This window comes from Bos grunniens, chromosome 15, assembly GCF_055505025.1.
Source record: "Bos grunniens cultivar Pamir isolate PY7600 chromosome 15, Bosgru_T2T1.0, whole genome shotgun sequence".
In the NCBI taxonomy this organism is placed as follows: Eukaryota; Metazoa; Chordata; class Mammalia; order Artiodactyla; family Bovidae; genus Bos; species Bos grunniens.
This window is the reverse complement of record NC_141179.1, coordinates 24,892,311-24,917,342: the sequence shown is the minus strand read 5'-3', so window position 1 is coordinate 24,917,342 and position 25,032 is coordinate 24,892,311. Positions and strand designations below refer to the sequence as shown.

The window sequence follows — 25,032 nt, the reverse complement described above, 5'->3', positions numbered from 1 at the left end:
AGCAACATGGACATGGAACAACAGACTGGTTCCAAATAGGAAAAGGAGTACGTCAAGGCTGTATATTGTCACCCTGCTTATTTAACTTCTATGCAGAGTGCATCATGAGAAACGCTGGGCTGGAAGAAGCACAAGCTGGAATCAAGATTGCCGGGAGAAATATCAATGACCTCAGATATGCAGATGACACCACCCTTATGGCAGAAAGTGAAGAGAACTCAAAAGCCTCTTGATGAAAGTGAAAGAGGAGAGTGAAAAAGTTGGCTTAAAGCTCAACATTCAGAAAATGAAGATCATGGCATCTGGTCCCGTCATGTCATGGGAAATAGATGGGGAAACAGTGGAAACAGTGTCAGACTTTATTTTTTGGGGGGCTCCAAAATCACTGCAGATGGTGATTGCAGCCATGAAATTAAAAGACGCTTGCTCCTTGGAAAGAAAGTTATGACCAACCTAGATAGCATATTCAAAAGCAGAGACATTACTTTGCCAACAAAGGTCCGTCTAGTCAAGGCTATGGTTTTTCCATTGGTCATGTATGGATGTGAAAGTTGGACTGTGAAGAAAGCTGAGTGCGGAAGAATTGATGCTTTTGAACTGTGGTGTTGGAGAAGACTCTTGAGAGCCCCTTGGACTGCAAGAGATCCAACCAGTCCATTCTAAAGGAGACCAGTCCTGGGTGTTCTTTGGAAGGACTGATGCTGAAGCTGAAACTCCAATACTTTGGCCACTTCATGCGAAGAATTGACTCATTGGAAAAGACCCTGATGCTGGCAGGGATTGAGGGCAGGAGGAGAAGGGGATGACAGAGGATGAGATGGCAGGACGGCATCACCGACTCGATGGACATCAGTTTGGGTAAACTCTCGGAGTTGGTGATGGACAGGGAGGCCTGGCATGCTGCGATTCATGGAGTCGCAAAGTGTCAGACATGACTGAGTGACTGAACTGAACTGAACTGAACTGTAGATGAAATAAAATTTAAAAGTCAGGGCCCTGTACTAGTCACACTTCAAGTGTGACATGTAGCTACTGTGTGCATGTGCATGCACAGTTGTGGCCAACTCTTTGCAACCCCATGGACTACAGCCAGCCAGTCTCCTCTGTCTGAGTGGGATTTTCCAGGCAAGAATACTGAAGTGGGTTGCCATGCCCTCCTCCAGGGGATCTTCCAAACCCATGGATCAAACCTGCATCTCTTGCATCTCCTGCATTGGCAGGCGGGTTCTTTACCACTAACACCATCTGGGAAGCCCCTCGTGCATTATATAATAGGATATTTAGCAGTGTCCCTGACCTCTCTGCTCATTAGATGCCTGTAGTACCCATTCCCTAATTGTGACAAATAAAAATGTCTCCACGTATTGTCAAATGTCTCCTGGGGGACAAAATTGTCCCTGGGGAGAGTCACTGGCATATCCTTTTGCCAACACCACATGACTTGAAATTACATAGTATAAGGTCTCCAATTTGTTCTTCTTTTTCAAGACTGTATTAGTTATTCTATCTCCTCCGCATTTCTATATAGGCATAACTCAGAGATATGTGGCTTTAGTTCCAGATCACTGCAATAAAGTGACTCATAATAAAGAAAGTCACATGAATTTTTTGGTTTCCCAGGGCACATGCAAGCTTTGTTTACACTATACTATAGACCATTAAGTGTGCAGTAGCATTATTTCTAAAAAAAAAAAAAAGTATACATATTAATTTTAAAATTCTTAATTGCTAAAAAAAATTGGTAACCATCATCTCAATTTTCAGTTAGTAGTAATCTTTTTGCAATAGTAACATTAGAGATCACATAACAAACATAATAATAATGGAAAACTTTGCACTATTGTGAGAATTACCCAAATGTGACACAGAGACATGAAGGGAGCCAACGCTGTTGGAAAAATGGCATCAATAGATTTGCTGGATGGAGGGTTGCCACAGATTCAACTTATATAAAAACACAGTATTTGCAAAGCACAATAAAGGTAAGTGCAATAAAATAAGGTATGTTTGTGTAAGTTTTAGAATCAGCTTATCAATTTCTACCAAAAAATACCTCCAGAGATTTTGATGAAATTATATTGAATCCATAGATGAATTTGTAAAGAATATAACAATTACTTAATCTTCCTATCTGTCTTAGCTTAGGCTGACTTTATTATTTCATGATATAATAAAAATATCATGGACTTGGTGACTTAAACAGAGGTTTATTTCTCATAACTCTAGAGGCTGCGAAATTCAAGATCAAAGTAATTTATTCCTGGCACTCACTTCCTAGATTGCATATAACCACTGTCTCATGTCATTATATAGCCCTTATTACAGACAGAGTGGTTTAAACAACAGAAACTTATTTTCTTATATTTTTGTAATCTGTAAGTCCAGTATCAAGGTATGCCTATGTTTCTCCTAAGGCCTCACTCCTTGGTTTGTAGATTGCCTCCTTCTTACTCTGTTTTCACATGACCTTTTCTCTATATACACATGCCATTGGTGTCTCTTCCTCTTCTTATGAGGATACCAGTCATAGGATTAGGGCTCCACTCTTATGACCTCATTTATCTTAATTATTTCCTTCAATGCCCTATCTTCAAATACAGTCACACTACAGATTAGAGTCTCAATGTGTAAATTTGAGGGGAACACAATTCATGCTGCTGCTGCTGCTGCTAAGTCGCTTCAGTTGTGTCCGACTCTGTGCGACCCTATAGACGGCAGCCCACCAGGCTCCCCCGTCCCTGGGATTCTTCAGGCAAGAACACTGGAGTGGGTTGCCATTTCCTTCTCCAATGCATGAAAGTGAAAAGTGAAAGTGAAGTCGCTCAGTTGTGTCTGACCCTCAGCGACCCCATGGACTGCAGCCCACCAGGCTCCTTCGTCCATGGGATTTTCCAGGCAAGAGTGCTGCAGTGGGGTGCCATTGCCTTCTCCAACACAATTCATAAGGGTTAACCAATTTCCAAAGTATGCTTCCTTTTTTTCAAGAAAATTAATTATTTTAATTGGAGGCTAATTACTTTACAAAACTGTGTTGGTTTTTGCCATACATCGACATGAATCAGCCACAGGTATACATGTGTTCCCCCATCCTGAACCCCCCTCTTACCTCCCTCCCCACCCCTTCCCTCTGGGTTGTCCCAGAGCACCAGCTTTGAGCACCCTGCTTCGTGTATCGAACTTGCACTGGTTATCTATTTACCTATGGTAATATACATGTTTCAATGCTAATCTCTCATATCGTCCCACCTTCATCTTCTCCCACATAGTCCAAAAGTCTGTTCTTTACATCTATGTCTCTTTTGCTGTCTTACATATAGGGTCATCATTACCATCTTTCTAAATTACATATATATGTGTTAATATACTATATTGGTGTTTCTCTTTCTGGCTTACTTCACTCTGTATAATAGGCTCCAGTTTCGTCCACCTCATTAGAACTGACTCATACATGTTATTTTTTATAGCTGACTAATATTCCATTGTGTATATGTACCACAACTTCCTTATCCATTCGTCTGCCAATGTACATCTAGGTTGCTTCCATGTCTTAGCCATTGTAAACAGTGCTGCAATGAACACTGGGGTACATGTGTCTCTTTCAGTTCTGGTTTCCTTGGTGTGTATGCCCAGCAGTGGGACTGCTAGGTCATATGGCAGTTCAGAATTGATGCTTTTGAACCATGGTGTTGGAGAAGACTCTTGAGAGTTCCTTGGACTGCAAGGAGATCAAATCAGTCAATCCTAAAGGAAATCAGTCCTGAATATTCATTGGAAGGAGTGATGCTGAAGCTGAAACTTCAATACTTTGGCCACCTGATGTGGAGAACTGACTCTCAAAAAGACCCTGATGCTGGGAAAGATTGAGGGCAGAAGGAGAAGGGGATGACAGAGGATGAGATGGTTGGATGGCATTATCGACTCAATGGACATGAGTTTGAGCAAGCTTTGGGAGTTGCTGATGGACAGGGAAGCCTGGTGTGCTGCAATCCATGGGGTCGCAAAGAGTTGGACATGACTGAGCAACGGAACTGAACTGAATTGATGGCAGTTCTGGTTCCGGTTTTTTAAGGAATCTCCACACTTTTCTCCATTGTGGCTATGCTGATTTGTATTCCCACCAACAGTGTAAGAGGGTTCCCTTTTCTCCACAACCTCTCCAGCATTTACTGTTTGTAGACTCTTTGATGGCAGCCATTCTAACCAGCCTGAGATGATACCTCATTGTGGTTTTGATTTGCATTTCTCTGATAATGAGTGACATTGAGAGTCTTTTCATGTGTTTGCTAGCCATCTGTATGTCTTCTTTGGAGAAATGTTTGTTTAGTTTTTTGGCCCATTTTTTGATTGGGTCATTTATTTTTCTGGTATTGAGCTGCATGAGCTACTTATATATTAATTGGAGATTAATTCATTGGAGCTGCTTGGAGATTAATTCTTTATCAGTTGTTTTGTTTGCTATTATTTTCTCCCATTCTCATGACTGCCTTTTCACCTTGCTTATAGTTTCCTTCGCTGTGCAAAAGCTTAAGTTTAATTAGGTCCCATTTATTTATTTTTGTCTTTATTTCCATTACCCTGGGAGGTGGGTCGTAGAAGATCTTGCTGTGATTTTTGTCAAAGAGTGTTCTGCCTATATTTTCCTCTAAGAGTTTCTTGTCTTATAGTTTCTTGTCTTACATTTAGATCTTTAATCCATTTTGAGTTTATTTTTGTGTATGGTGTTAGAAAGTGTTCTAGTTTCATTTTTTTATTGGTGGTTGACCAGTTTTCTCCATTGTATATTTTTGCCTCCTTTGTCAAAGATAAAGTGTCTTTAGGTTTGTGGATTTATCTCTGGACTTTCTATTTTGTTCCATTGATCTATATTTCTGTCTTTGTGCAAGTACCATACTGTCTTGATGACTGTAACTGTGTAGTATAGTCTGTAGTCAGGCAGTTTGATTCCCCCAGTTCCATTCTTTTTTCTCAAGATTGCTTTGGCTATTCGAGGTTTTTTGTGTTTCCATACAAACTGTGAAAATAGTTGTTCCTAGTTCTGTGAAAAATACCATTGGTAGCTTGATAGGGATTGCATTGGATCTATAGATTTCTTTGGGTGCTATATTCATTTTCACTGTATTGATTCTTCCAATCCACAAACATGGTATATTTCTCCATATAATTGTGTCATCTTTGATTTCTTTCATCAGTGTTTTATAGTTTTCTATATATATAGGTCTTTTATTTCTTTAGGTAAATTTATTCCTAAGTATTTTATTCTTTTCATTGCAATAGTGAATTGGATTGTTTCCTTAATTTCTCTTTCTGTTTTCTCATTGCTAGTGTATAGGAATGCAAGGGATTTCTGTGTGTCAATTTTATATCCTGCAACTTTACTATATCATTGATTAGCTCTAGTAATTTTCTGGTGCTGTCTTTGGGGTTTTCTTTCTATATGAAGATCATGTCATCTGCAAACACTGAGAGTTTTACTTCTTTTCCACTCTGAATTCCTTTTATTTTTTTCTTCTCTGATTGCTGTGGCTAGGACTTCCAAAACTATGGTTAATAGTAGTGGTGAGCATGGGCACCCTTGTCTTGTTCCTGATTTCAGAGAAAATGCTTTCAATTTTTCACTATTGAGGATAATGTTTGCTGTGGGTTTGTCATATATGGCTTTTATTATGTTGAGGTATGTTCCTTCTATGCCTGGTTTCAATGAGCCAGAGTTTTGGCTTTGCTATTTTCTTTCTTTTGTCTGTTTTCTATTTCATTGTCTTATCCTCTTATCTTTATTATTTCCTTCCTTACGCTTACTTTGAGTTTATTCTGCTCTTCTTTTTTGACTGTCTCACAGTCTTATAGTGGAACACTAGGTCATTGATTTAAGACCTTTTTCCTCTTTCTAACATGAGCATTTAAAACCATACATTTCCTCTTGGCACAGGATAAATGGCATCGTACAAATTTTGATATACTGTGGATTTACTATTTTTCAGTTTTAAATATTTTCTAATTTCTCTTGTGATTTATTTCTTGAGCCATGTATCATTTAAAATGAGTTGCTGTATTAAAAAAAATAAATAAAAATAAAAAATAAATGAGTTGCTGGTTTAAAATTTTTGCATGTTTTCTAAATTTTTTACTGCTTTTGATTTCTAGTTCTTGTTTTGGTCAAAGATCACATATGATTATAATAATTTCATTTTGAGAGTTTTTTTAATGCATAGCACTGGGATTTCTTTGGAAGGAATGATGCTAAAGCTGAAACTCCAGTACTCTGGCCACCTCATGCGAAGAGTTGACTCATTGGAAAAGACTCTGATGCTGGGAGGGATTGGGGGCAGGAGGAGAAGGGGACGACAGAGGATGAGATGGCTGGATGGCATCACTGACTCGATGGACATGAGTCTGAATGAACTCCGGGAGTTGGTGATGGACAGGGAGGCCTGGCGTGCTGCGATTCATGGGGTCGCAAAGAGTCGGACATGACTGAGCGACTGATCTGATCTATTGTTGTGAAAGCACCTCTAGAAAGGAATGTGTATTCTCTGGTTGGATGTAGCATTCTATGAACATCAATTAGATCAAGGTGGTTGACAGTATGTTCAGATTATATTTTTGCTGATTTTTTGGGGGGGAGTCTCGTTCTACCTCTTCCTACAGATGTTAAAATCTCCTACCACTATTTTAGAATTGTATGTTCCTCCACCCTTTTGTTCTTTCAATTTTTGTTTCATGTATTTCTGAAGCTCTGTTATTAGGCACATACCCATTTATGATTATTATATGTTTCCCTGATGACTCAGATGGTAAAGAATCTGCCTGCAATGCAGGTAACCTGGGTTCAATCCCTGGGTTGGGAAGATCCTCTGGAGAAGGGAATGGCTACCCACCCTGGTATTCTTGCCTGGAGAATTCCAGGAACAGAGGAGCCTGGCGGGTTACAGTCCAGGGGTGGCGAAGAGTCAGACATGACTGAGCGACTCACACTTTCACTTTCACAGCTTCCTGATTAGTTGATGCTTTCTCCAGTATAAAATGACCCTCTGTGTCATAAGATCTATTTTGTCCAATATTAATAGCCACTCTAGCCTTCCTATGGTTATGCTGCAGGATGTCTTTCATCATTTTGAGCTGCTGTAATAGAATACCATAGACTAGGTGGCTTATAAACAACAGAAACCTATTTCTCAGTTTTAAAGGATCAATGTCCAGATCAGGGTGCCAACATGGCCAAGCTTTGATGAAGGCCCTCTTCTGGGTGGCAGACTACTTGTATCCTTATATAGTTGAAAGAGGACTAGAAAGTGCTCTACAGCCTCTTTTATAAGGGCACTAATTTCATTCATGACAGCGCTACTCTCATGACTTACTTTCCCAGAGGTCCCACTTCCCAATACCATTACACTGGGGGTTAACAGCATATGAATTTTAAAGGGGACAAAAACATTTAGTCCATTGCACATGGTACATTGGTATATCTCTTCTTTTTCCATCCATTTACATATGTTTTTATATTTAAAGTACATCTCTTGTGTAAAGCTTAGTTGGGTCTTGCTTTTAATTACATTTTGTTAATTTATGTCTTTGGTTATGTTTGCTCCATTAACATTTTAAGTAATTATTGATTCGGTTGGATTTAGGTCTTCCATTTTATGATTTGCTTTCTATATTTGTTTCATTTATTGTTCCTCCTTTTCTGCCTTTTTTTTTTCAGTTTTTCACTTTCAAAACTCCTGTTTAAGATTACCTGTTGGCTTTTTGAGCTACCAGGGAAGCATAAGAATGTTCAAACCATCAGACAATTGCACTCATCTCCCATGCTAGTAAGGTCATGCTTAAAATTTTGCATTCTAGGCTTCAGTGTTACATGAACCAAGAGCTTCCAGGTATTAAAGCTGGGTTTAGAAAAGGCAGAGGAACCAGAGATCAAATTGCCAGCATTTGTTAGATCATAAAGGAAGCAAAGGAACTCAAGAAAAACATCTACCTCTGTTTCATTGACTATGCTAAAGCCTTTGATGGCATGGATCATAACTAACTGTGGAAAGCTCTTAAAGAGATGAGAATACCAGACCATCTCACCTGTCTCCTGAGAAACCTATATGAGGGTCAAGATGCAGCAGTTAGAAAGCTGTATAAAACAACTGATTGGTTTAGGATTTATAAAGGAGTATGACAGGGCTGTCTGCTGTCATCCTGTTTATTTAACCTGTATGCTGAACACATCATGAGAAATGCCAGGCTGGATGAGTTACAAACTGGAATCAAGATAGGTGGGAGAAACATCAACAACCTCAGATATGCAGATGATACCACTCTAGTGGCAGAAAGTGAAGAGGAACTAAAGAACCTCTTGATGAGGTTGAAGAGGAGAGTGGAAAAAAAAATGGCTTAAAACTGAATATTAAAAAAGCTAAGATCCCAGCATCCGGCCTCATTCTTGCAGAGTTCATCTAGAAACCAAGAAACCAACTTGGAGAGTTGGAGAACTCAGGTTTATTACACCGGTGGGCCCAGAGGCGTAACACTTCCAGCTCTGAGCCCAGAACAAAGGTGTTCCAGAGTTTTAATAGACAGTGCATGACACCAGATTTAGTGGGCAGTGTTGACTGTTAATACGCTAGTTCAAACTAGGGGTTTCATGCAGGTGGGAACAGCAGGTTAGGACAGAGCAGAGGGGATGCCTGACCTTTACACAAATAAACATTGTTAAACAGGATTACAGGGGCTGGGTAATTGACAAGGGTGAGAGAGGTAAGGTTCAGCTCCTAGTATTGTTGTAAGTTTGTTTCCCCCAAAACTATGTAACTTACATGACTTTGCAAGGAGTTAGCTTAGTTGCAGAAGCAGAAGGAGCATGAGGTTATTTCTAATGGGTCCAAGTTTTTTTATTCCTCTTCACCACTACTTCATGGCAAATAGCAGGGGAAAAAGTGGAAGCAGTGACAGATTTCCTCTTCCTGGGCTCTGAAATCACTGTGGATGGTGACTGCAGCCATAAAATCAGAAGATGATTGCTTCTTGGCAGGAAAGCTGTGACAAATCTAGACAGTGTGTTGAAAAGCAGAGACATCACTCTGCCGACAAAGGTCCGTGTAGTCAAGGCTATGGTCTTCCCAGTGGTCATGTACGGTTGTGAGAGCTGGACCATGAAGAAGGCAGAGCACCAAAGAATTGATGCCTTTGAACTGTGGTGCTGGAGAAGACTCCTAAAAGTCCCTTGGACAACAAGATTAAACCAGTCAATCTTAAAGGAAATCTTCCCTGAATACTCATTGGAAGGACTGATGCTGAAGCTGAAGCTGAAGCTCCAGCATTTTGGTCTCCTGATTTGAACAGCCAGCTCATTGGAAAAGTCTCTGATGCTGGGAAAGACTGAGGGCAGAAGAGGGTGTCAGAGGATGAGATGGCTGGATGGTATCACCAATGCAGTGGACATGAACTTGGGCAAACTCCGGGAGATGGTGAGGGACAGGGAGGCCTGGCATGCTGCAGTCCATGGGGTCACAAAGTGGGACATGACTGAGCAACTGAATAACAATTAACATTTTAGCTATACCTTTTACTTAATTTTCTTAGTGATTGTACTAGGGATTAAAATATCCATTCTTAACTTTCCACAGTCCACTTTTAGAGTTAGAACTGTTTCTTCCCATGAAATGTAGTAACTTTGTAATCACTTAGTTCAATTTATTAGCTCCTGTTATTGTCATATGTATTCGATCTACATGTATTATTTACACTATAACAAAATATTATATTTTTCCTTTACATAAATACGTAGCATGTTATAAAGCCAATTCAGTTACTCTTTTATTTCAAATACTGAATGTTTTAAATTCTAAATTTTTCATTTTGGTCTTGTTTATATTTTGCTATCTGTTGGGGTTTTCTAATTTTTTATTTATTACGTTTGTTTTCCTTTACTTCATTGAACATTTATCTGATAATTCTAACATCTTGATCTGAACTGACTGTCTTTTGAGAATGGGTCACATTTTCCTGGTTCTTTATGTATCTAGTACTTTTTTATTGTATGCTGCACATTATTATTTTGTTCAGACTAGATTCTGTTACATCTAAAAGGAAGAAAAGATGTGTATGTGTGTGTGTTAACGTTTTTGTTTTAGCAGTGAAATTAATTTGGTTATATTCAAACTTTAAACTATTTCTTCTAGGGTGGGTAACAGCTCAAAGCTCAGCTGATTTTTTTTTGTCCTTTTTGAGGCACTTTGTGTCTATGGGAGAAGAGTCAGCCAGAGACTTGGGCAGAGTCTACACAAGAACCCAAGAACGCTCTACTCTACTTTGCTCCTTCTCACAATTCCCTTTCTCGCTTTTGAGTGGCTGTATTTAAATATCCCAAGCTCTGGTTTATGGTTCATCAGTCCAGAAATCTGATTGGCTTTCTATAATTGCTTCAACCACCCTGTGTCATGCTGAAATTATAGCCTGTTGTTAGGATAATGCTGCCTAATGGGGCACACACCCTTTCTCAGAACTTCCACGTTTTGATTTCAAGACCTATATTTAATGCTCAGATCCTTCAAGTGGTTGGTTTTTGTCCAGAGTTTATAGTTGTTATCTGTTGGAGGGTAGGTTTGTTAAGATTTTATTCCTCCGTGTCAAAAGCTGTACTCTTGATTGCTACACTTTAGGTTTATTTTAAAAGTCAAGGACTTCCCTAGTGGTTCAGTGGTTAAGAATCCATCTGCCAATGCAAGAGACACAGGTTGGATCTCTGGTCCAGGAAGATCCCACGTGCCATAGGGCAACTAAGTCATGCAGCACAACTCCAGAGACCGTGTTCCCAAAGCCTAGAGTCTGTTCTCCCTAACGGAAGCGACCACAGTGAGCAGCTGATGCACTGCAACTGGAGAGAGGCCCCGGCTCACTGCAACCAGAGAAAGCCTGCAGGCAGCAAAGAGGAGCCAGTGCAGCTAAAAAAAAAAAAAGTCAACTCTCTATCAGTAATACAGAAGGAAAGTATCACTTTCTGTGAACTGAATATAATCATAAAATAATGATTCATTATTATTAATTTTTTAAACCTGAAAGTAAAAATAGATAAGAACTATAAGTAAAAATTTAAAATATAAATTCTTTGGTGAGAAAAATAAAACTACTTTTAATGTCATTTGTAAAAGAGACAATAGCTCTAGTAGGTTAGTTTAAGATAAAGATATCTTATCCTTGAATTGTTCAGTTTTTTAGATTTTACCAATAGAGATTCCCAACTAACACGTGAACGAGAATGGAAAAGGCATAAGATGTACCATAGTTTTTCTAGCATGACTAAATACAGCTAACCAAGAAAGGAAACACAAATGTCACTCTAACAAACTTCTGCTTCAGGAAATCTCTAGAATCTGCTCTGATTGTGCAGACTTACTCAGTAATGTCTGCAAGCTAATGGAGTAGGGGCTCTTTACCCTATCTAGTTTGAACAATGCATATTTAGCATTTGTAAAAACAAAAACTTTTTCAAGTGTCAGTTCATGTCACAGTATTTTCATGTTCATCAGATGAGCTCAGAACCCGCTCACTGAGAAACAAATCACAGCTTTGGTTTGCCCTCTACCCATTCTCCTTGACTTGCCATCAAAATAACGATTTAGCATAAAATAAGTTACTAGGATCACTGCTCATCTTTTCATGAAGTTGAGGGCACAAAAATTGAGAATCCTCTTCTTCAAATAACAAGACTGACGATTTTATTTTTAATTTTGCCTGCATGGGCGGGCTCTCTACTTCTGGCACACTAGCCTAGTTACCCCCTGGCATGTGGACTCTTAGTTCTCTGACGAGGGACTGAACTTGCATCCCTTGCACTGGAAGGCAGATTCTTAACCTGAGGACCACTAAAGTCCCAACATGACTAACAATCTTAAACGGAAATACTTTCCCAAAGCTTTTTACTCCTTGGTACAAGAGCTCCTTGATTTGCAGAGACCATCTCTCTAATCTGGTGGCCTCAGGAAGACAATACGTGAACTCCCTGAAGCCACTGACACCCATTCTATAGTGCTGCAGTTTCTCACAAAAACAGCTGGGTTCCAGTCTATTCAGCACCCTGTTCCTTTAGTTTTAAGCCGCTTGCTAGGGATTACTCTGGAGAAGTGTTAGAGAGAATAAGTACAACAAATAATTGTTTCAGAGCTTCCAGTGTTCTCACCTTTGCCTCCTCAGGTCTGAAATTCTAAACTTTCCTCTCCAATGGGAGCTAAAAAGTGTTAGTTGCTCACTTGTGTCCGACTCTTTGTGACCCTATGAACTGTAGCCCTCCAAGCCTCCTCAGTCCATGGGATTCTCCAGGCAAGAATACTGGAACAGGTTGTCATGCCCTCCTCCAGGGGACTTTCCTGACGCAGGGATCAAACCCAGGTGTTCTGCATTGCAGGCAGATTCCTTACTGTCTGAGCCACCAGTGAACCCCTGGGGCTGAAAGCCCCATTTAATTTCTGCCCTTAGCTTTTACCCCTGAGGCAGAGACCATTTACTTATCCACCCTCTCCCCAACTCCACAATGTCTCCATCTCTTCAGGGCTGGCCTTGAGGCCATCTAGCCCTTGCCAATAAAGGTTAGCTTACAAAAGTGAAAGAGTTACAGCCCCTTAAGGGCATGGGACTCCAGGCAGGGAATTCACTCACCCTAGGCTACCCTCCGGAGAAGGTGATGGCACCCCACTCCAGTACTCTTGCCTGGAAAATCCCATGGACAGAGGAGCCTGGTGGGCTGCAGTCCATGGGGTCGTGAAGAGTCAGACATGACTGAGCGACTTCACTTTCACTTTTCACTTTCATGCATTGGAGAAGGAAATGGCAACCCACTCCAGAGTTCTTGCCTGGAGAATCCCAGGGATGGGGGAGCCCAGTGAGCTGCCATCTATGGGGTCGCACAGTCGGACACGACTGAAGTGACTTAGCAGCAGCAGCAGGCTACCCTCTACTCCTTCTAGCTGTGAATGATACTCGCTCAGAAATACTTCGGGAAATACTATGGTTAAGATTCCCTAGGATCACTGCTTAAATTCAGGTTAAAATGCTCCATAAATAGATATAATATATAATTTATCACCCAAACCTATACATTTGAGAAAGGTGGAGCTACTAACAATCATGCTTGGAAAATAGGGTTAAATTAGAATTGCACCAGCAATCCGGGACCTGTGGTCACCCCAACAGTAAATGGTCTTCTGCGTGCCAAAATCCCCATTGTCTTTCTCAACTCAAATAGCACCTCCTCAGAGAAGTCTTTGAAGGCTTTTTGTTCTCTTAATTGTTCATCTTTCGCAGCTAGGGTTTCTCTAAACCAGAATCTTTATATCTCACCTCAGGCTATAGAGAGAGAAAGAGATTGCTTAGCTTAGAATCCTATCTCTACCTTTATTAGTAGAGTCCTTGGGCAAATAAACCTTTCTGTGGTGGTTTATACTCACTTGTGAAGCAGGTATTAAAAAAAAACAATCGAACTTACTTGGGAGGATGAAATGAGTAACACACGCAAAGCACTCAGAACATCACCTAGTCCATAGTGCTCAGTACAGTTAGCTATCACTTCCTCTAAAAACGCCCCCCACTTCAAGAGTCAAGTATCTGATCATTAAAAAAAAAGCAAAATTTATATGTCACTTCTGCCTCATCCACTCTTTCCATTCTGATATTTTGAGGAGGAATATTTTTTACTTTAATAGTGATCCTGAGTGAAAAAAAATTAAGTCACCTGGGGCCCAAATTTATGTCACAGTACTCGCTGCATTATAGAAGTTTCTATTTGCTTTTCCTGGGTGGTAGCTTTCTGGTTTTTATCCCAAGTCATGTTTTTGTTTTTGAAGCAAGGTCCCAACTATGACACATGTGGACAAAGTAGGTCCCGCCTGCCATTTCAGTAAACAAAGTATGTAGCAGCCATAAAGCCACCTGTTGTGCCCTGAGGGGAATTTTAGGCAGAGAAAAGATTCTGACCCTTGATAGCACACATGTTGTTGTTCAGTCACTAAATGGTGTTTGACCTGTGACCCCATGGACTGTAGCACACCAGGCTCTTCACTCCTCCACCATTTCCAGAGTTTGCTCAAATTCATGTCCACTGAGTGAGTCGGTGATACTATCTATCTCAATCTCTGCCGCCCCCTTCTCTTTCTGCCTTCAATCTTTCCTAGCATCATTTCCTGGGGTCTTTCTAATGAGTCGGCTCTTTGCATCAGGTGGCCAAAGTATTGGTGCTTCAGCTCTAGCACCAGTCCTTCCAAAGAATATTCAGGGTTGATTTCCTTTAGGATTGACTGGTTCAATCTCCTTACAGTCCAAGGGACTCTAAAAGAGTCTTCTACAGCACCACAATTGGAAAGCATGTTTTTTGGTGCTCAGTCGTCATGGTCCAACTCTCACATCTGTACATGACTACTGGAAAAATCATAGCTTTGACTATATGGACATTTGTCAGCAAAGTGATGTCTCTGCTTTTATAATATAGTCTAGGCTTGTCATAGCTTTCCTTCCAAGGAGCAAGTGTCTTAATTTCATGGCTGTAGTCATGATCCACAATGATTCTGGAGCCCAAGAAAATAAAATGTCACTGCTTCCACTTTTTCCTCTTCTATTTGCCATGAAGTGATGGGACTGGGTGCCATGATCTTAGTTTTTTGAATGTTGACTTTCAAGCCAGCTTTTTCACTCTCCTCTTTCACCCTCATCAAGGGGCAATTTAGTACTTCACTTTCTGCCATTAGACCGGTATCATCTGCATATCTGAGGTTGTTGATAAGATGTATATCAAAGGAATAATTTCAGTTAAGCCCAGACTCTTACATCTTTCCTACATAGAAAAATACTAAAATCATCTTGAGATGTCTTTTTTTGTGATTAGCAGTAATCTTTCAATGCTTGACTACTTTTTCCTTTTTGCAAAAATTCCTATATATCCTTTTCCCTTACGTCCTTGGAACAATTCCTCAGAACATGGCTGTATCCTAGGCTATACCCCTCATTAAAGCTACAGAATTAAACACAATTCTCAACTGCACCTGTGTGTTTTGTTTTTCGGTCAACCCACAGACGTCTTTTGCAAAGAGCTAGGAGCTAAAAGGGAAAATATTTTACAATGTAGACTTGCTAAAATCTATAATCTGGATTTTTGGCACATCCTACATAAAATGGAATGGTAATTTTTGTTTATCTTGAAGATAGTCAACTTACAATTTCTACTTATTAGGCAAGACTGCCTTATCAATCACATAATAGTTTTATTTTCTGTAAATTTGAGATTTTTGTCAGTTTTGTGAGGACCACAGAAATGCTATTAGAGAATGAGGATGGTTTGCTTTTAAGCTTTATTTTTTGATGAGTGTAGTTCTGATCTTTCGTTGTTATAGAACACATATAAAATGATTTAATGAATACTCATGTATCTACCACCTGACTTATGAAAATAGAACATTATCAGTATCTTTGAAGGTCCTTATATGATTTTTCTCCATCCCATCACTTCTGTCACAGCTTCTATTCTGAATTTTGGGTTTATAGTGTTCTTGCTTTTATTTGTAGTTTAATCATGTTTGTCTCCATAGACAAAATATTAACATTTAAAAAATTTGTATAAATGGAGTTATACTGTATGTCATCGTCTGTGCTTTGCTTTTCATCCCACAAGACCATGATCCTGAGCTTCATTCATGTTATTGCATGGCTATCATTCATTCCTTTTTGATGTTGTATGATGTTCCACTGAATGTCTATACAAGATTTGAGCAATTTATATACTTATATACTGTTGATTTATTTAGGTTGTTTCCTGTTTTGCCTGCTGTTCAAAGTGTTATGAACATTTTTGTACATATATTTTGGTAAAAATGCTCAAGAATCTTTCTAGGATACTTACGGGAGGAATGGTTGGCCATGAGCCATGCATGACTTCAAAGTTTAGTTGTTATTTAATTGCCAAGTTGTGTCCAACTCTCTGCCACCCCACAGACTATAGCCTGCCAGGCTCCTCTGTCCATGGGATTTCCCAGGCAAGAATACTGGAGTGGGATGACGTTTTCTTCCCCAAGAGATCTTTCTGACCCAGAAATCAAACCTGTGACTCCTGCATCAGCAGATGGATTCTTTACCGCTGAGCCACTAGGGAAGTCCAATTTTAGTAGCTAACGTCAAAGTGTTTTCCAAAGTGGTTGTGCTATTTACACTACGCAACAGTGTAACGTGTTCTTCCATTGCTCTGCATTCTCACCAACACTTGTTAATGTGGACTTAAAGTAGTTTTTCAGTTGAATGGATGAAATGATGCACTTTAATTCATGTGCTCCTGATTACCAGTGAGTTTAGCACCTTTAAAAATTTATTTTTTGTCACGCCCTGCATGGCATGCAGAATCTTACTCAACCAGAGATAGAATTTGTACCCCCTGCAGTAGAAGCACCCACCAGGGAAGTCCTCAGCTCCTTTTTGTATGCTTGTATTTCCTTTTCTGTGAAATGCTTTGCTTAGGCCTTTAGCATTTTTTTTTCTATTGCATTGTCTTTTAATTTGTAAGAGTTTTTCACTTAATTTACTTATCTTTAATTAAAATATAGTTGATTTACAATATTATATTAGTTTCAGGTTTACAGCATAGTAATTCAATATTTTAATAGACTTCACTCTATTTAAAGTTATTACAACAAAGGATTAATCTCCAAAATATACAAGCAGCTCATCCAATCAAAAGGTGGGCAGAAGACCTGAACAGACATTTTTCCAAAGACATACAAATGGCTAACAAATACATGGAAAGATCCTCAATATCACTCATTATTAGAGAAATGCAAATCTAAACTTCAGTGGTGTCACCTCGCACTGGTCAAAATGGTCATCATCAAAAAATCTACAAACAATAAATGTTGGAGAGGGTGTGGAATAAAGGCAACCCTCTTGCACTGTTGGTGGGAATGTAAATTGACACAGCCACTATAGAGAACACTATGGAGACTCCTTAAGAAACCAGCAAGAAAACTACCAGATGATCAAACAATCTCACTACTAGGCATATACCCTGAGGAAACCATAAATGAAAAAGACATATGTACCCCAATGTTCACTGCAGCACTATTTACAATAGCTAGGACATGGAAGCAATCTAGATGTCCATCAACAGATGAATGAATAAAGAAGTTGTGATGCTTATATACAATGGAATATTACTTAGCCATAAAAAGGAACACGTTTGAGTCAGTTCTAATAAGGCAGATGAACTTACTATACAATGTGAATTAATTCAGAGAAACAAATGTCTATAAAGACATACATATGGAATCTAGAAAGATGGTACTGATGAACCTATTTGCAGGGCAGCAATGGAGATGCAGACACAGAGAAGACGTGTGGACACTGTGGGGGCGCGAGAGGGAAGGACGAATTGACAGAGTGACAGTGAAACAAATACATTACCACATGTGAAACAGCCACGGGAACTTGCATATGATGCAGGGATCTCACACCTGGTGTTCTGTGACAACCTAGAGTGGTGGGATGGGATGAGAGGTGGAAAGGAGATTCAAGAGGGAGGAGACATCTGTATACCTATGACTTATTCGTGTTGATGTATGGCAGAAACACAATACTGTAATTATCCTCCAATTAAAAATATAATTAAAAAACTATAAAAAAGTCATTACAAAATAATGGCTATATTTCCCTGTTGTATAATATATCCTTGTTGCTTATTTATTTTATACATAGTGTTCTCTCTTAATCCCCTACCCCTATCTTGCCCCTCTTTTCTTCCCTCTCTCCACTGGCAACACTAGATTTGTTCTCTATATCTGAATCTGTTTGTTTTGTCATATTCATTCATTTATATTTTAGATTCTACATTATGTAGAATATTTGTCTTTGTCTGACATATCATTTTTCATGTAGTTTAAATATGTGATTCTCAAATGGAGGAGAAATTGCCCCTTAGGAAACATTTGGCAATGTCTGGAGACATTTTTAATGGTCACACAACTTGGCAGGGGAAGCATGTAACAGGTTGAGATCAGAGATGATGCTAAAACATCCTATAAAGCACAGTCTCCACAGTAAAGAATTACCAGGCCCAATATGTTAATCATGTCAAATGAAACTAGAGATTTGTCCTAGGGACCAATATGTTATCAATTATATGTGTTGTAAATATTTTTCCCAGTTTGTTGGTATCTTCATTTTTCCTGTGGTACTTTTTGATGATAAGAAATTCTTAATTTTAATATATTTAAGCTATCAATCTTTTCTTTTATGGACTATGCTTTTGTCTCTGATTTAAGAAAGTTCCCCATGCCTCAAGAATAGAGATTTTCCAATGAAATGTTTCATAAGTTTTAAATTTTGCTTTTTTATATTTAAGCTTTGATTACGTTTGTTTATAACCTAAGAGTCCAAAACTAACTTTTATATGAAGAAATGAGGACTATTTATTTAAAATCCATCTTATCCCCACTGGGTTACAATGCTGTCAAAACTGAAGTTTGCAAAAATGGGCTTATTTCTAGTTGTCTATTTTTATCTTTTTATCTGGAGGCTAAAGTTGTTTTTACTTTCTTATAAAAGAAAAACTGAATCCCAAGAGTTTAAGGTTTTCATAAATTTCATGAAAATAGATTCTAGAAGCTTTTTTAAAAAGTGTTTCTCTGTCTTTTCTAGAGATACAAAAAGAAGGAAATTTGATGTTATTTTGAACCAAGACCAAATACTTCTCAAATTATTATAAAATGAACTCATTAATTTCACTGAAAGTTGTTTCACTTCTCCACAAACTACACTGCCTACAGTATACATTTCACAAAGGTTGGAAACCCATTTATTGACTGGCAAAATGAAAGCCTTTCCTCAAATATTTTTTAACATCTATATTTAACCTTATACATCATCCAACTCTTTTATCTAGGGGTTGTAACAGAAATATCCATATTCTTTCCTCCATAGTAAGAAAGACCATTTCCTAACTGCTGAGAAGCTGGCTCTTAAGGACATTCCCGACCAGATCATTCCAGGAAAGGAATTCATAGCTCAAAAAACATTCACACCTGTCAATCAGCCTCAGCCAGCAGCTTTCAAATCCAGTTGCTCTGAAGCCAGTGGCAAAACTATTCACAGGGTGAAGCAGAGATGAAATATATGTAAACATCTTTGTTTCCTTTTCGCTTTTCTTATTCTAACATTTCCCCTTCATTCTCATTTAGCCCACACAAGCTCCAAACTAGTATTCAGTAACACCGAAGTGGGATCATTTTATTAAAAGAAACTATACCCTTGGAATTGAGGTAAATCAGAAGCAGAAGTATAAATCCACTGATTCAGAAAATAATCCAGCATTGGGACAAAAACTTTTCCAGGAAAGGAACATTTTTTTTCAATTTTTTCCTTTGGGAAAATACTCTGGAAATGATTCCCTTTTTAAACAAGTATTTGCTATTGCTTGTTATTATTTCTTTTTTTTTCTGAATATTCTTGAGGATTATCAACTAATAATGCAATTAATCTGGAGCTTCAAGTATGGGTTTAAGGGAAAATGAGAAGGGGTTTTCTGTAGTGACAGCACTTTCCAAGATACCTACTTTTGATATATGATCACCATAAAGATTGACAACTCATGGCAAAGCAATGATATACAGTGGTCATTAAATACTCTGGTTGGACAGGATGTCTCTAGCTGATCACCATGTCTGGGATCAGGCGGTAGTTAAACCCAAGGGGGCTAAGAGGATTTACCACATATACAGCTCTCAGATTCTATCAGATTTATTACATTCGGAGCACTGTTTAGAACCATATAGCAGAAAGACGTTTACTCAAAACTCAAGAGACCTCTATTTACCAAACGGTTGTACATACATCTTTCAGATATAGGAGTACAGATCTCTGGTGGTCTTTTAAGGAAATATTTCATTAACAAGATTTATGAGTTTCCAGCTCATTTAAACACATTAAATAAGCAATTTCCTAAAAATTGCAAAGGCACATAGGAGCTGCTCTAGGAGCAATGTATAAGTACACAACGCTGCAAATAAACTGGACTGAGAAATCAGTTTGTTTTGCAATGACTCCCTCCTCTCCAAGTTGAGGCCAGGAACACAGGATTACACATGAGGAAAAAAAAAAAAAAAAAAAGACAAAGCCACAAGCATAAAAAGTCCTACAACCATCAGACATAAATACACACCCGACCTGCCAGGCAAGGGCTCCAGGTGAAGGAAGTAGCAACAGTCATGGCCCAGGCTCCTGAGAATAATCGGGTCTCCCATGGGAGACGCACCTGATCTGTACCTGTTTCCTTTTGCCTCAAACTGCTCACATGCAGACTAGGAAGGCCTACAGGTGAAACATCACAATCACATGGACAACAATGCCAGGGGCACAGGAAAGGCCACCATCCACATAAAATTCACACTGAAGGTGCTGCCCAAAGGCTTTGACCAGGGCAACGATATCAGCTGTACGCCCTAAAAGATCCTTCCCTACCCAGCCTCCACACAGATTTGGAACAGCCAAGTGGTACATTTGAATGTGAAGTGGGGTTTAGCAGTTACCATTTCCACCAAATTGTTGAAAGTAAATTGAGGGCACCTTAGCTCTTTATATGCCATCATATGTATCCGGCTCAAGCTTAACAAAATACTATGAAATTTTAGTTTGAACGTCAGAAAATCTAAAATGGGACAATGTGGCGATTCTTGCTCCCCAGGCCCAGGTCGGTGTCAGGGTACCTCCCCAATCATCAGTGAACACAAGTTCTGGTCCGTTCAGTTAGTTATTTGGACGTCTGCCCACTCCGTCGAGTCTCAGTCTTCCCTTTTCTTCAGGACGAAGCATTTTTTCGCGTCACTGGACTTGGAGACGACTCCAGTGAGGTAGGGCATCCTCTATTACCCGTTCCCTAAGACAGGTTCCCAAAACAGGGAGTAGCTTTAACTCGTCTGTGAGGAGTCTTGAGCCGGCGGTGAGTCCGAAAAATGAGGAGGTTTTGAGGGCCGACACCGGAGAAAGAGACTTGGGAAAGGAGGGTCCCGGATCGGCACCACCACTTCCGGGCCGCAGACCGCCCGACGGACGTACAAGCTGACCGTTAGGCACGGGCGGGGCCGGGGTCACGTGGCCTGCGCGGGGTCAGAGCCCGGCGTACGCGGGAGCACGCAGAGCAGCTCGGCCCGCGGCCGCGCGCCTCGCGTGCGCGCGCAGGCCGGGGGCAGAGCGTGTGGGCTGAGCCTCCGGCGCGCGGCGGGGCGGAGGCGGGGCTCGAGTGGGGTGGAGGGCGGAGGCGGGGCCTCCTCCTTCACCTCCTCCTCCTCCTCCGGCGAGGCTGGGCCGGCGGCGGCGGCGGCGGGAGGAGGGTGACCCACGGAGGGGCGTCTCGGCCATGACTGCGGAGCTGCAGCAGGACGACGCGGCCGGAGCGACCGACCGCCACGGCTCGGTGGGCCTCGCGGCGGCGAGCGCGAACCGGGGGGCGGGCTCCGGGTCCCACGGGGTAGGGGTGCGGGGCCCAGGCGGGAGCCGCGCGGGGCGCAGGCGGGCGGGCCTGCGGAGATGGGGCGCGGGGCTGCGGAGGGCGCCCGGGCCCGGCGGGGGCGAGGGCAGTGCTCCGGCCGGGGTGAGCACCGGGGCTCCGGGAGGAAGCTGAAGTCTCTGCAAGGCTCGCTCGCAGAGATTGAGGACTCTTCTTGGGGTCCAGAGACGGGCTGAAGTTCGAGGGAGATTAGCTAATTTGGGATATCAAAAATAAAGGGCTGGACGTGGGCTGCTGTCTGCATCAGGGATCTCTAAAGAGAGCGCTCCTGGCCCCCGCGAAACTTCGGAAAGGGGCGGCTTTGCTGAATTTTTTTTTTTTTTTTTTTTTTCCGAATCCGTTTTAGGGCAGTGCTGTTTTAAGAGTCTAAAGCAGACCGAAGTTATCTAAGTTAAAGCGAGGATTTTATCTACACCGTGTGAAAGACCAAGGGTCCTTGTTACCACTTCCTACCTTCTACATTTCCCTCCCCACCCCCCATATTTTTAAGCAGAAAGCAGCCTCCCCAGTTACTGCATTCATCACTGTAGATTGTTAAGGAAGGGGGAGGAACACCGTGATGAATAGAAGGTATGCTGATAATGCTTTCCTAGTCCTAGTATCTAAGAAGATTGAAATCAATACAGGGGTTTCTGGGCTAAGAAGGTGAGAGGAAAAGAACACTGGTTTGAGAGAAAAAAGGCTAATGTCTGTGAAAAAAAAAAAAAAAAAAAAAACCTTGGGAAGTGGGCAATTTGAGAATGTCTTCTAATGTTACTTTGGAATGTTCTAACTTAACACTACCCTGTCACCCGTCAAGTGGTGCACTTTTTCAAGACAGAATGGGAAGTATTTAAATGCGAGTTTGGAAGTGAGGAATTTCATAAACTATCTATTTACAGTACAGAGCTGTCAGATACCTCCATGTGAGAAACCTTTTACGCCTCCTTTTTCCCCCCTCTTCGGACACTCAAGAGACCAATGGAGTATAAAGTGACCGCACTTCCTTTTTAAATTCCTGTAGTAAAAGATACCTCCAGGTCCTGGGCTCTAAAATGAAAGTACGCAAATGGTGTTTCATGTGCTGATTTCTAATAGAAATATTGTTAGGCGTTTACAAATGACCCTTGGAATGTGAGTCAGGATTTTCTCTCGTTTCACAAATCAGTTCTGTTTGTTTAAAGGACAGTGACTTAAAAGCAGGTGGGAAAATCTTAGTTTTGAGATGTCATGTTATTTTAAGGGAGAGCAAGTCATATTTAAATTTGTTGGCTGAGACCATGTGCCTTTTGGTCAGCAGCAACTGCATTTACCTCTGCCGCAGTTTGAGAGATGACCACTGTCTCAGCCTTCTCGGTTTAAGCGTTCATGTGTGAGGTGTTTTATGAACACTTGTATATAAGTCATAGCTATTTTTGGAAAGCTTTGGAACTCCAGTGGCTGTGGCTGGCTGGAGGACCTGATTCCTGGCAACCTGCAGAGTGGTGACATTTACTGTTCTTCCCAGCGATTCGCCCCATACAGACAGATGATAAGCTTGGAATGCTTGATAATGTTTGCCCTTTTGGTTTTTTCTAATGTAAAATGCCTGAAGTTAGCAGGCTAGAATGAAGGAGTCTTATATGAGAAGTACCTTTCCCATCTCAGAGGAAAAATTTTGGTATTTTCTTCATCTTAAGTTTCATGTTAGAATGAACTCTATTTTAAATTCTGTGAAGCAATTCTTTATTGTCCTTAAAGGATCTTGAATTGTTCTAATTGAGGGGAGCTCTCCTCCCCTGACACTCAGCAGCTATTTAAAACTTAGAGTGCTTCCTTTCCCTTATTGGTCAGCGTACATGGTACAGGCAGAATCTGTTATAGCCTCAAAGAACTTGAGTGGGACGAAAACGCAGTACTCTTGAAATCTGTTCTCAGTCTGCACTTGAGTCTAAAAGAGGTAGGTACCATTTAAATCGCAGCTTCCCAGGTGGCGCTAGTGGTAAAGAATCCACCTGCTAATGCAGGAGACTTGAGAGATGCAGGTTCGATCCCTGGGTTGGGAAAATTCCCTGGAGGAGAGCATGACAGCCCACTCCAGTATTCTTGCCTGGAGAATCTCATGGACAGAGGAGCCCGGCGGGCTACAGTCCATGGGATCTCGAAGAGTCGGACGAGACTGAAGCGAGTTAGCATGCACCATTTAAATCAGTTCTTGACTTAGATGAAAACCCAGCAGCAGCGTTTACTGTTACTGTAGTGCTCTCGGAGGGAAAGCATTGAGCAGTCCTGAAGAGAGATCTTAGTTCTCTGCTTAGGAATTAAACCTGGGTAACCTGGATGGCAATGGCACCCCACTCCAGTACTCTTGCCTGGAAAATCCCATGGATGGAGGAGCCTGGTAGGCTGCAGTCCATGGGGTCGCGAAGAGTCGGACACGACTGAGTGACTTCACTTTCACTTTTCACTTTCCTGCATTGGAGAAGGAAATGGCAACCCACTCCAGTGTTCTTGCCTGGAGAATCCCAGGGATGGGGGAGCCTGGTGGCTGCCGTCTATGGGGTCACACAGAGTCAGACACGACTGAAGTGACTTAGCAGCAACCTGGATGAAAACCAAGAGTCCTAGCCACTGGACCACCAAGGGCTAGAGGCTAGAGTCAAAGTGGCGCTGGCTCTTGGCCCTGTTTGAAGCAAGAATATTTCAAGGAGGCAAAACATATAAAAACAGATACAAAGTTTATTATTAGAGACACAGCACAATATATGGGAGAGCACACAGGAAAAGCGCTTGTTTATCCAGCTCAGAATCAGGGCGGAGATACACACCGGACAGCGTGTGGGCATCCTCTCTAATGAGGAGCGGTGCCATAAGTCAGAAGTCAGGCAGCGACGCACACCTGCAGAGGAGCACAGGCATTCAGAGACACGCCCAGAGAGATGTGCGGTCGTCCGGGATGAGGAGGAGGTGATGTAAATCATTTATGTAGAACTGTCCTTCCAGGTCTTTGTTTACCTCTGACCGATTATCTTGTTTCTCTGTCCATGCCTGACTGGCCTATGGATCCTGCCCAAGATGCGTGTGCAACTTTTTGCTGAGACAGTTCCCACTGTAGAGGCCTGTGGGTGCATGTCCACACTTACTATGGCGTGGGGTCCCCTCCCTTTTCAACCCCCAAAAGCATTCCTTCTCATGTGCAGACAGGGAAGTCTTCCTTGACCTCAGGAGCGGGCACTTTATCTCTGCTTCAGCAGCACTCAGCTTTTACCACTAGCTTTGTCCTTCGAGTGTCTGGTTGAGAACAAAGGCTCAGTTTTACTCCACTTAACAACCACCAGGTGTCCAGCCCAGAGACCCACTGTCTCCTACCTCAGTAGGACAAGTAATTTGAAGTCAGATTGGCTCTTACAAACCTGTCAACCTTGGCAGCTATACTAAGGCTCATCACACGTGTGTCCTGCTAACGGAAGCCCTATGAAAACCTGTTTCTGAGAAAATTTAGTGCCTTCTTTTGATTTATTGGTTTTACACTCTTTTATTTTGTCTCATTACTTGTAATTTTTGGA

The 25,032-nt window shown here is 41.1% G+C and overlaps 1 protein-coding gene across 11 annotated transcripts in view; it reads left to right on the top strand.

Annotated features, from left to right (window-relative positions):
* Positions 1–21,303: 21,303 nt before the first annotated feature.
* USP28 (ubiquitin specific peptidase 28) overlaps positions 21,304–25,032 on the top strand; it is a 65,415-nt gene continuing 61,686 nt past the window's right edge. For all 11 annotated transcript variants that reach the window (XM_086339300.1, XM_086339289.1, XM_086339296.1 and 8 more), the window contains exon 1: positions 21,304–21,415. In XM_086339300.1, coding sequence (XP_086195426.1) covers positions 21,359–21,415 — 57 coding nt within the window. In that variant the 5' untranslated portion in view covers positions 21,304–21,358. The remainder of the gene's footprint in view (positions 21,416–25,032) is intronic.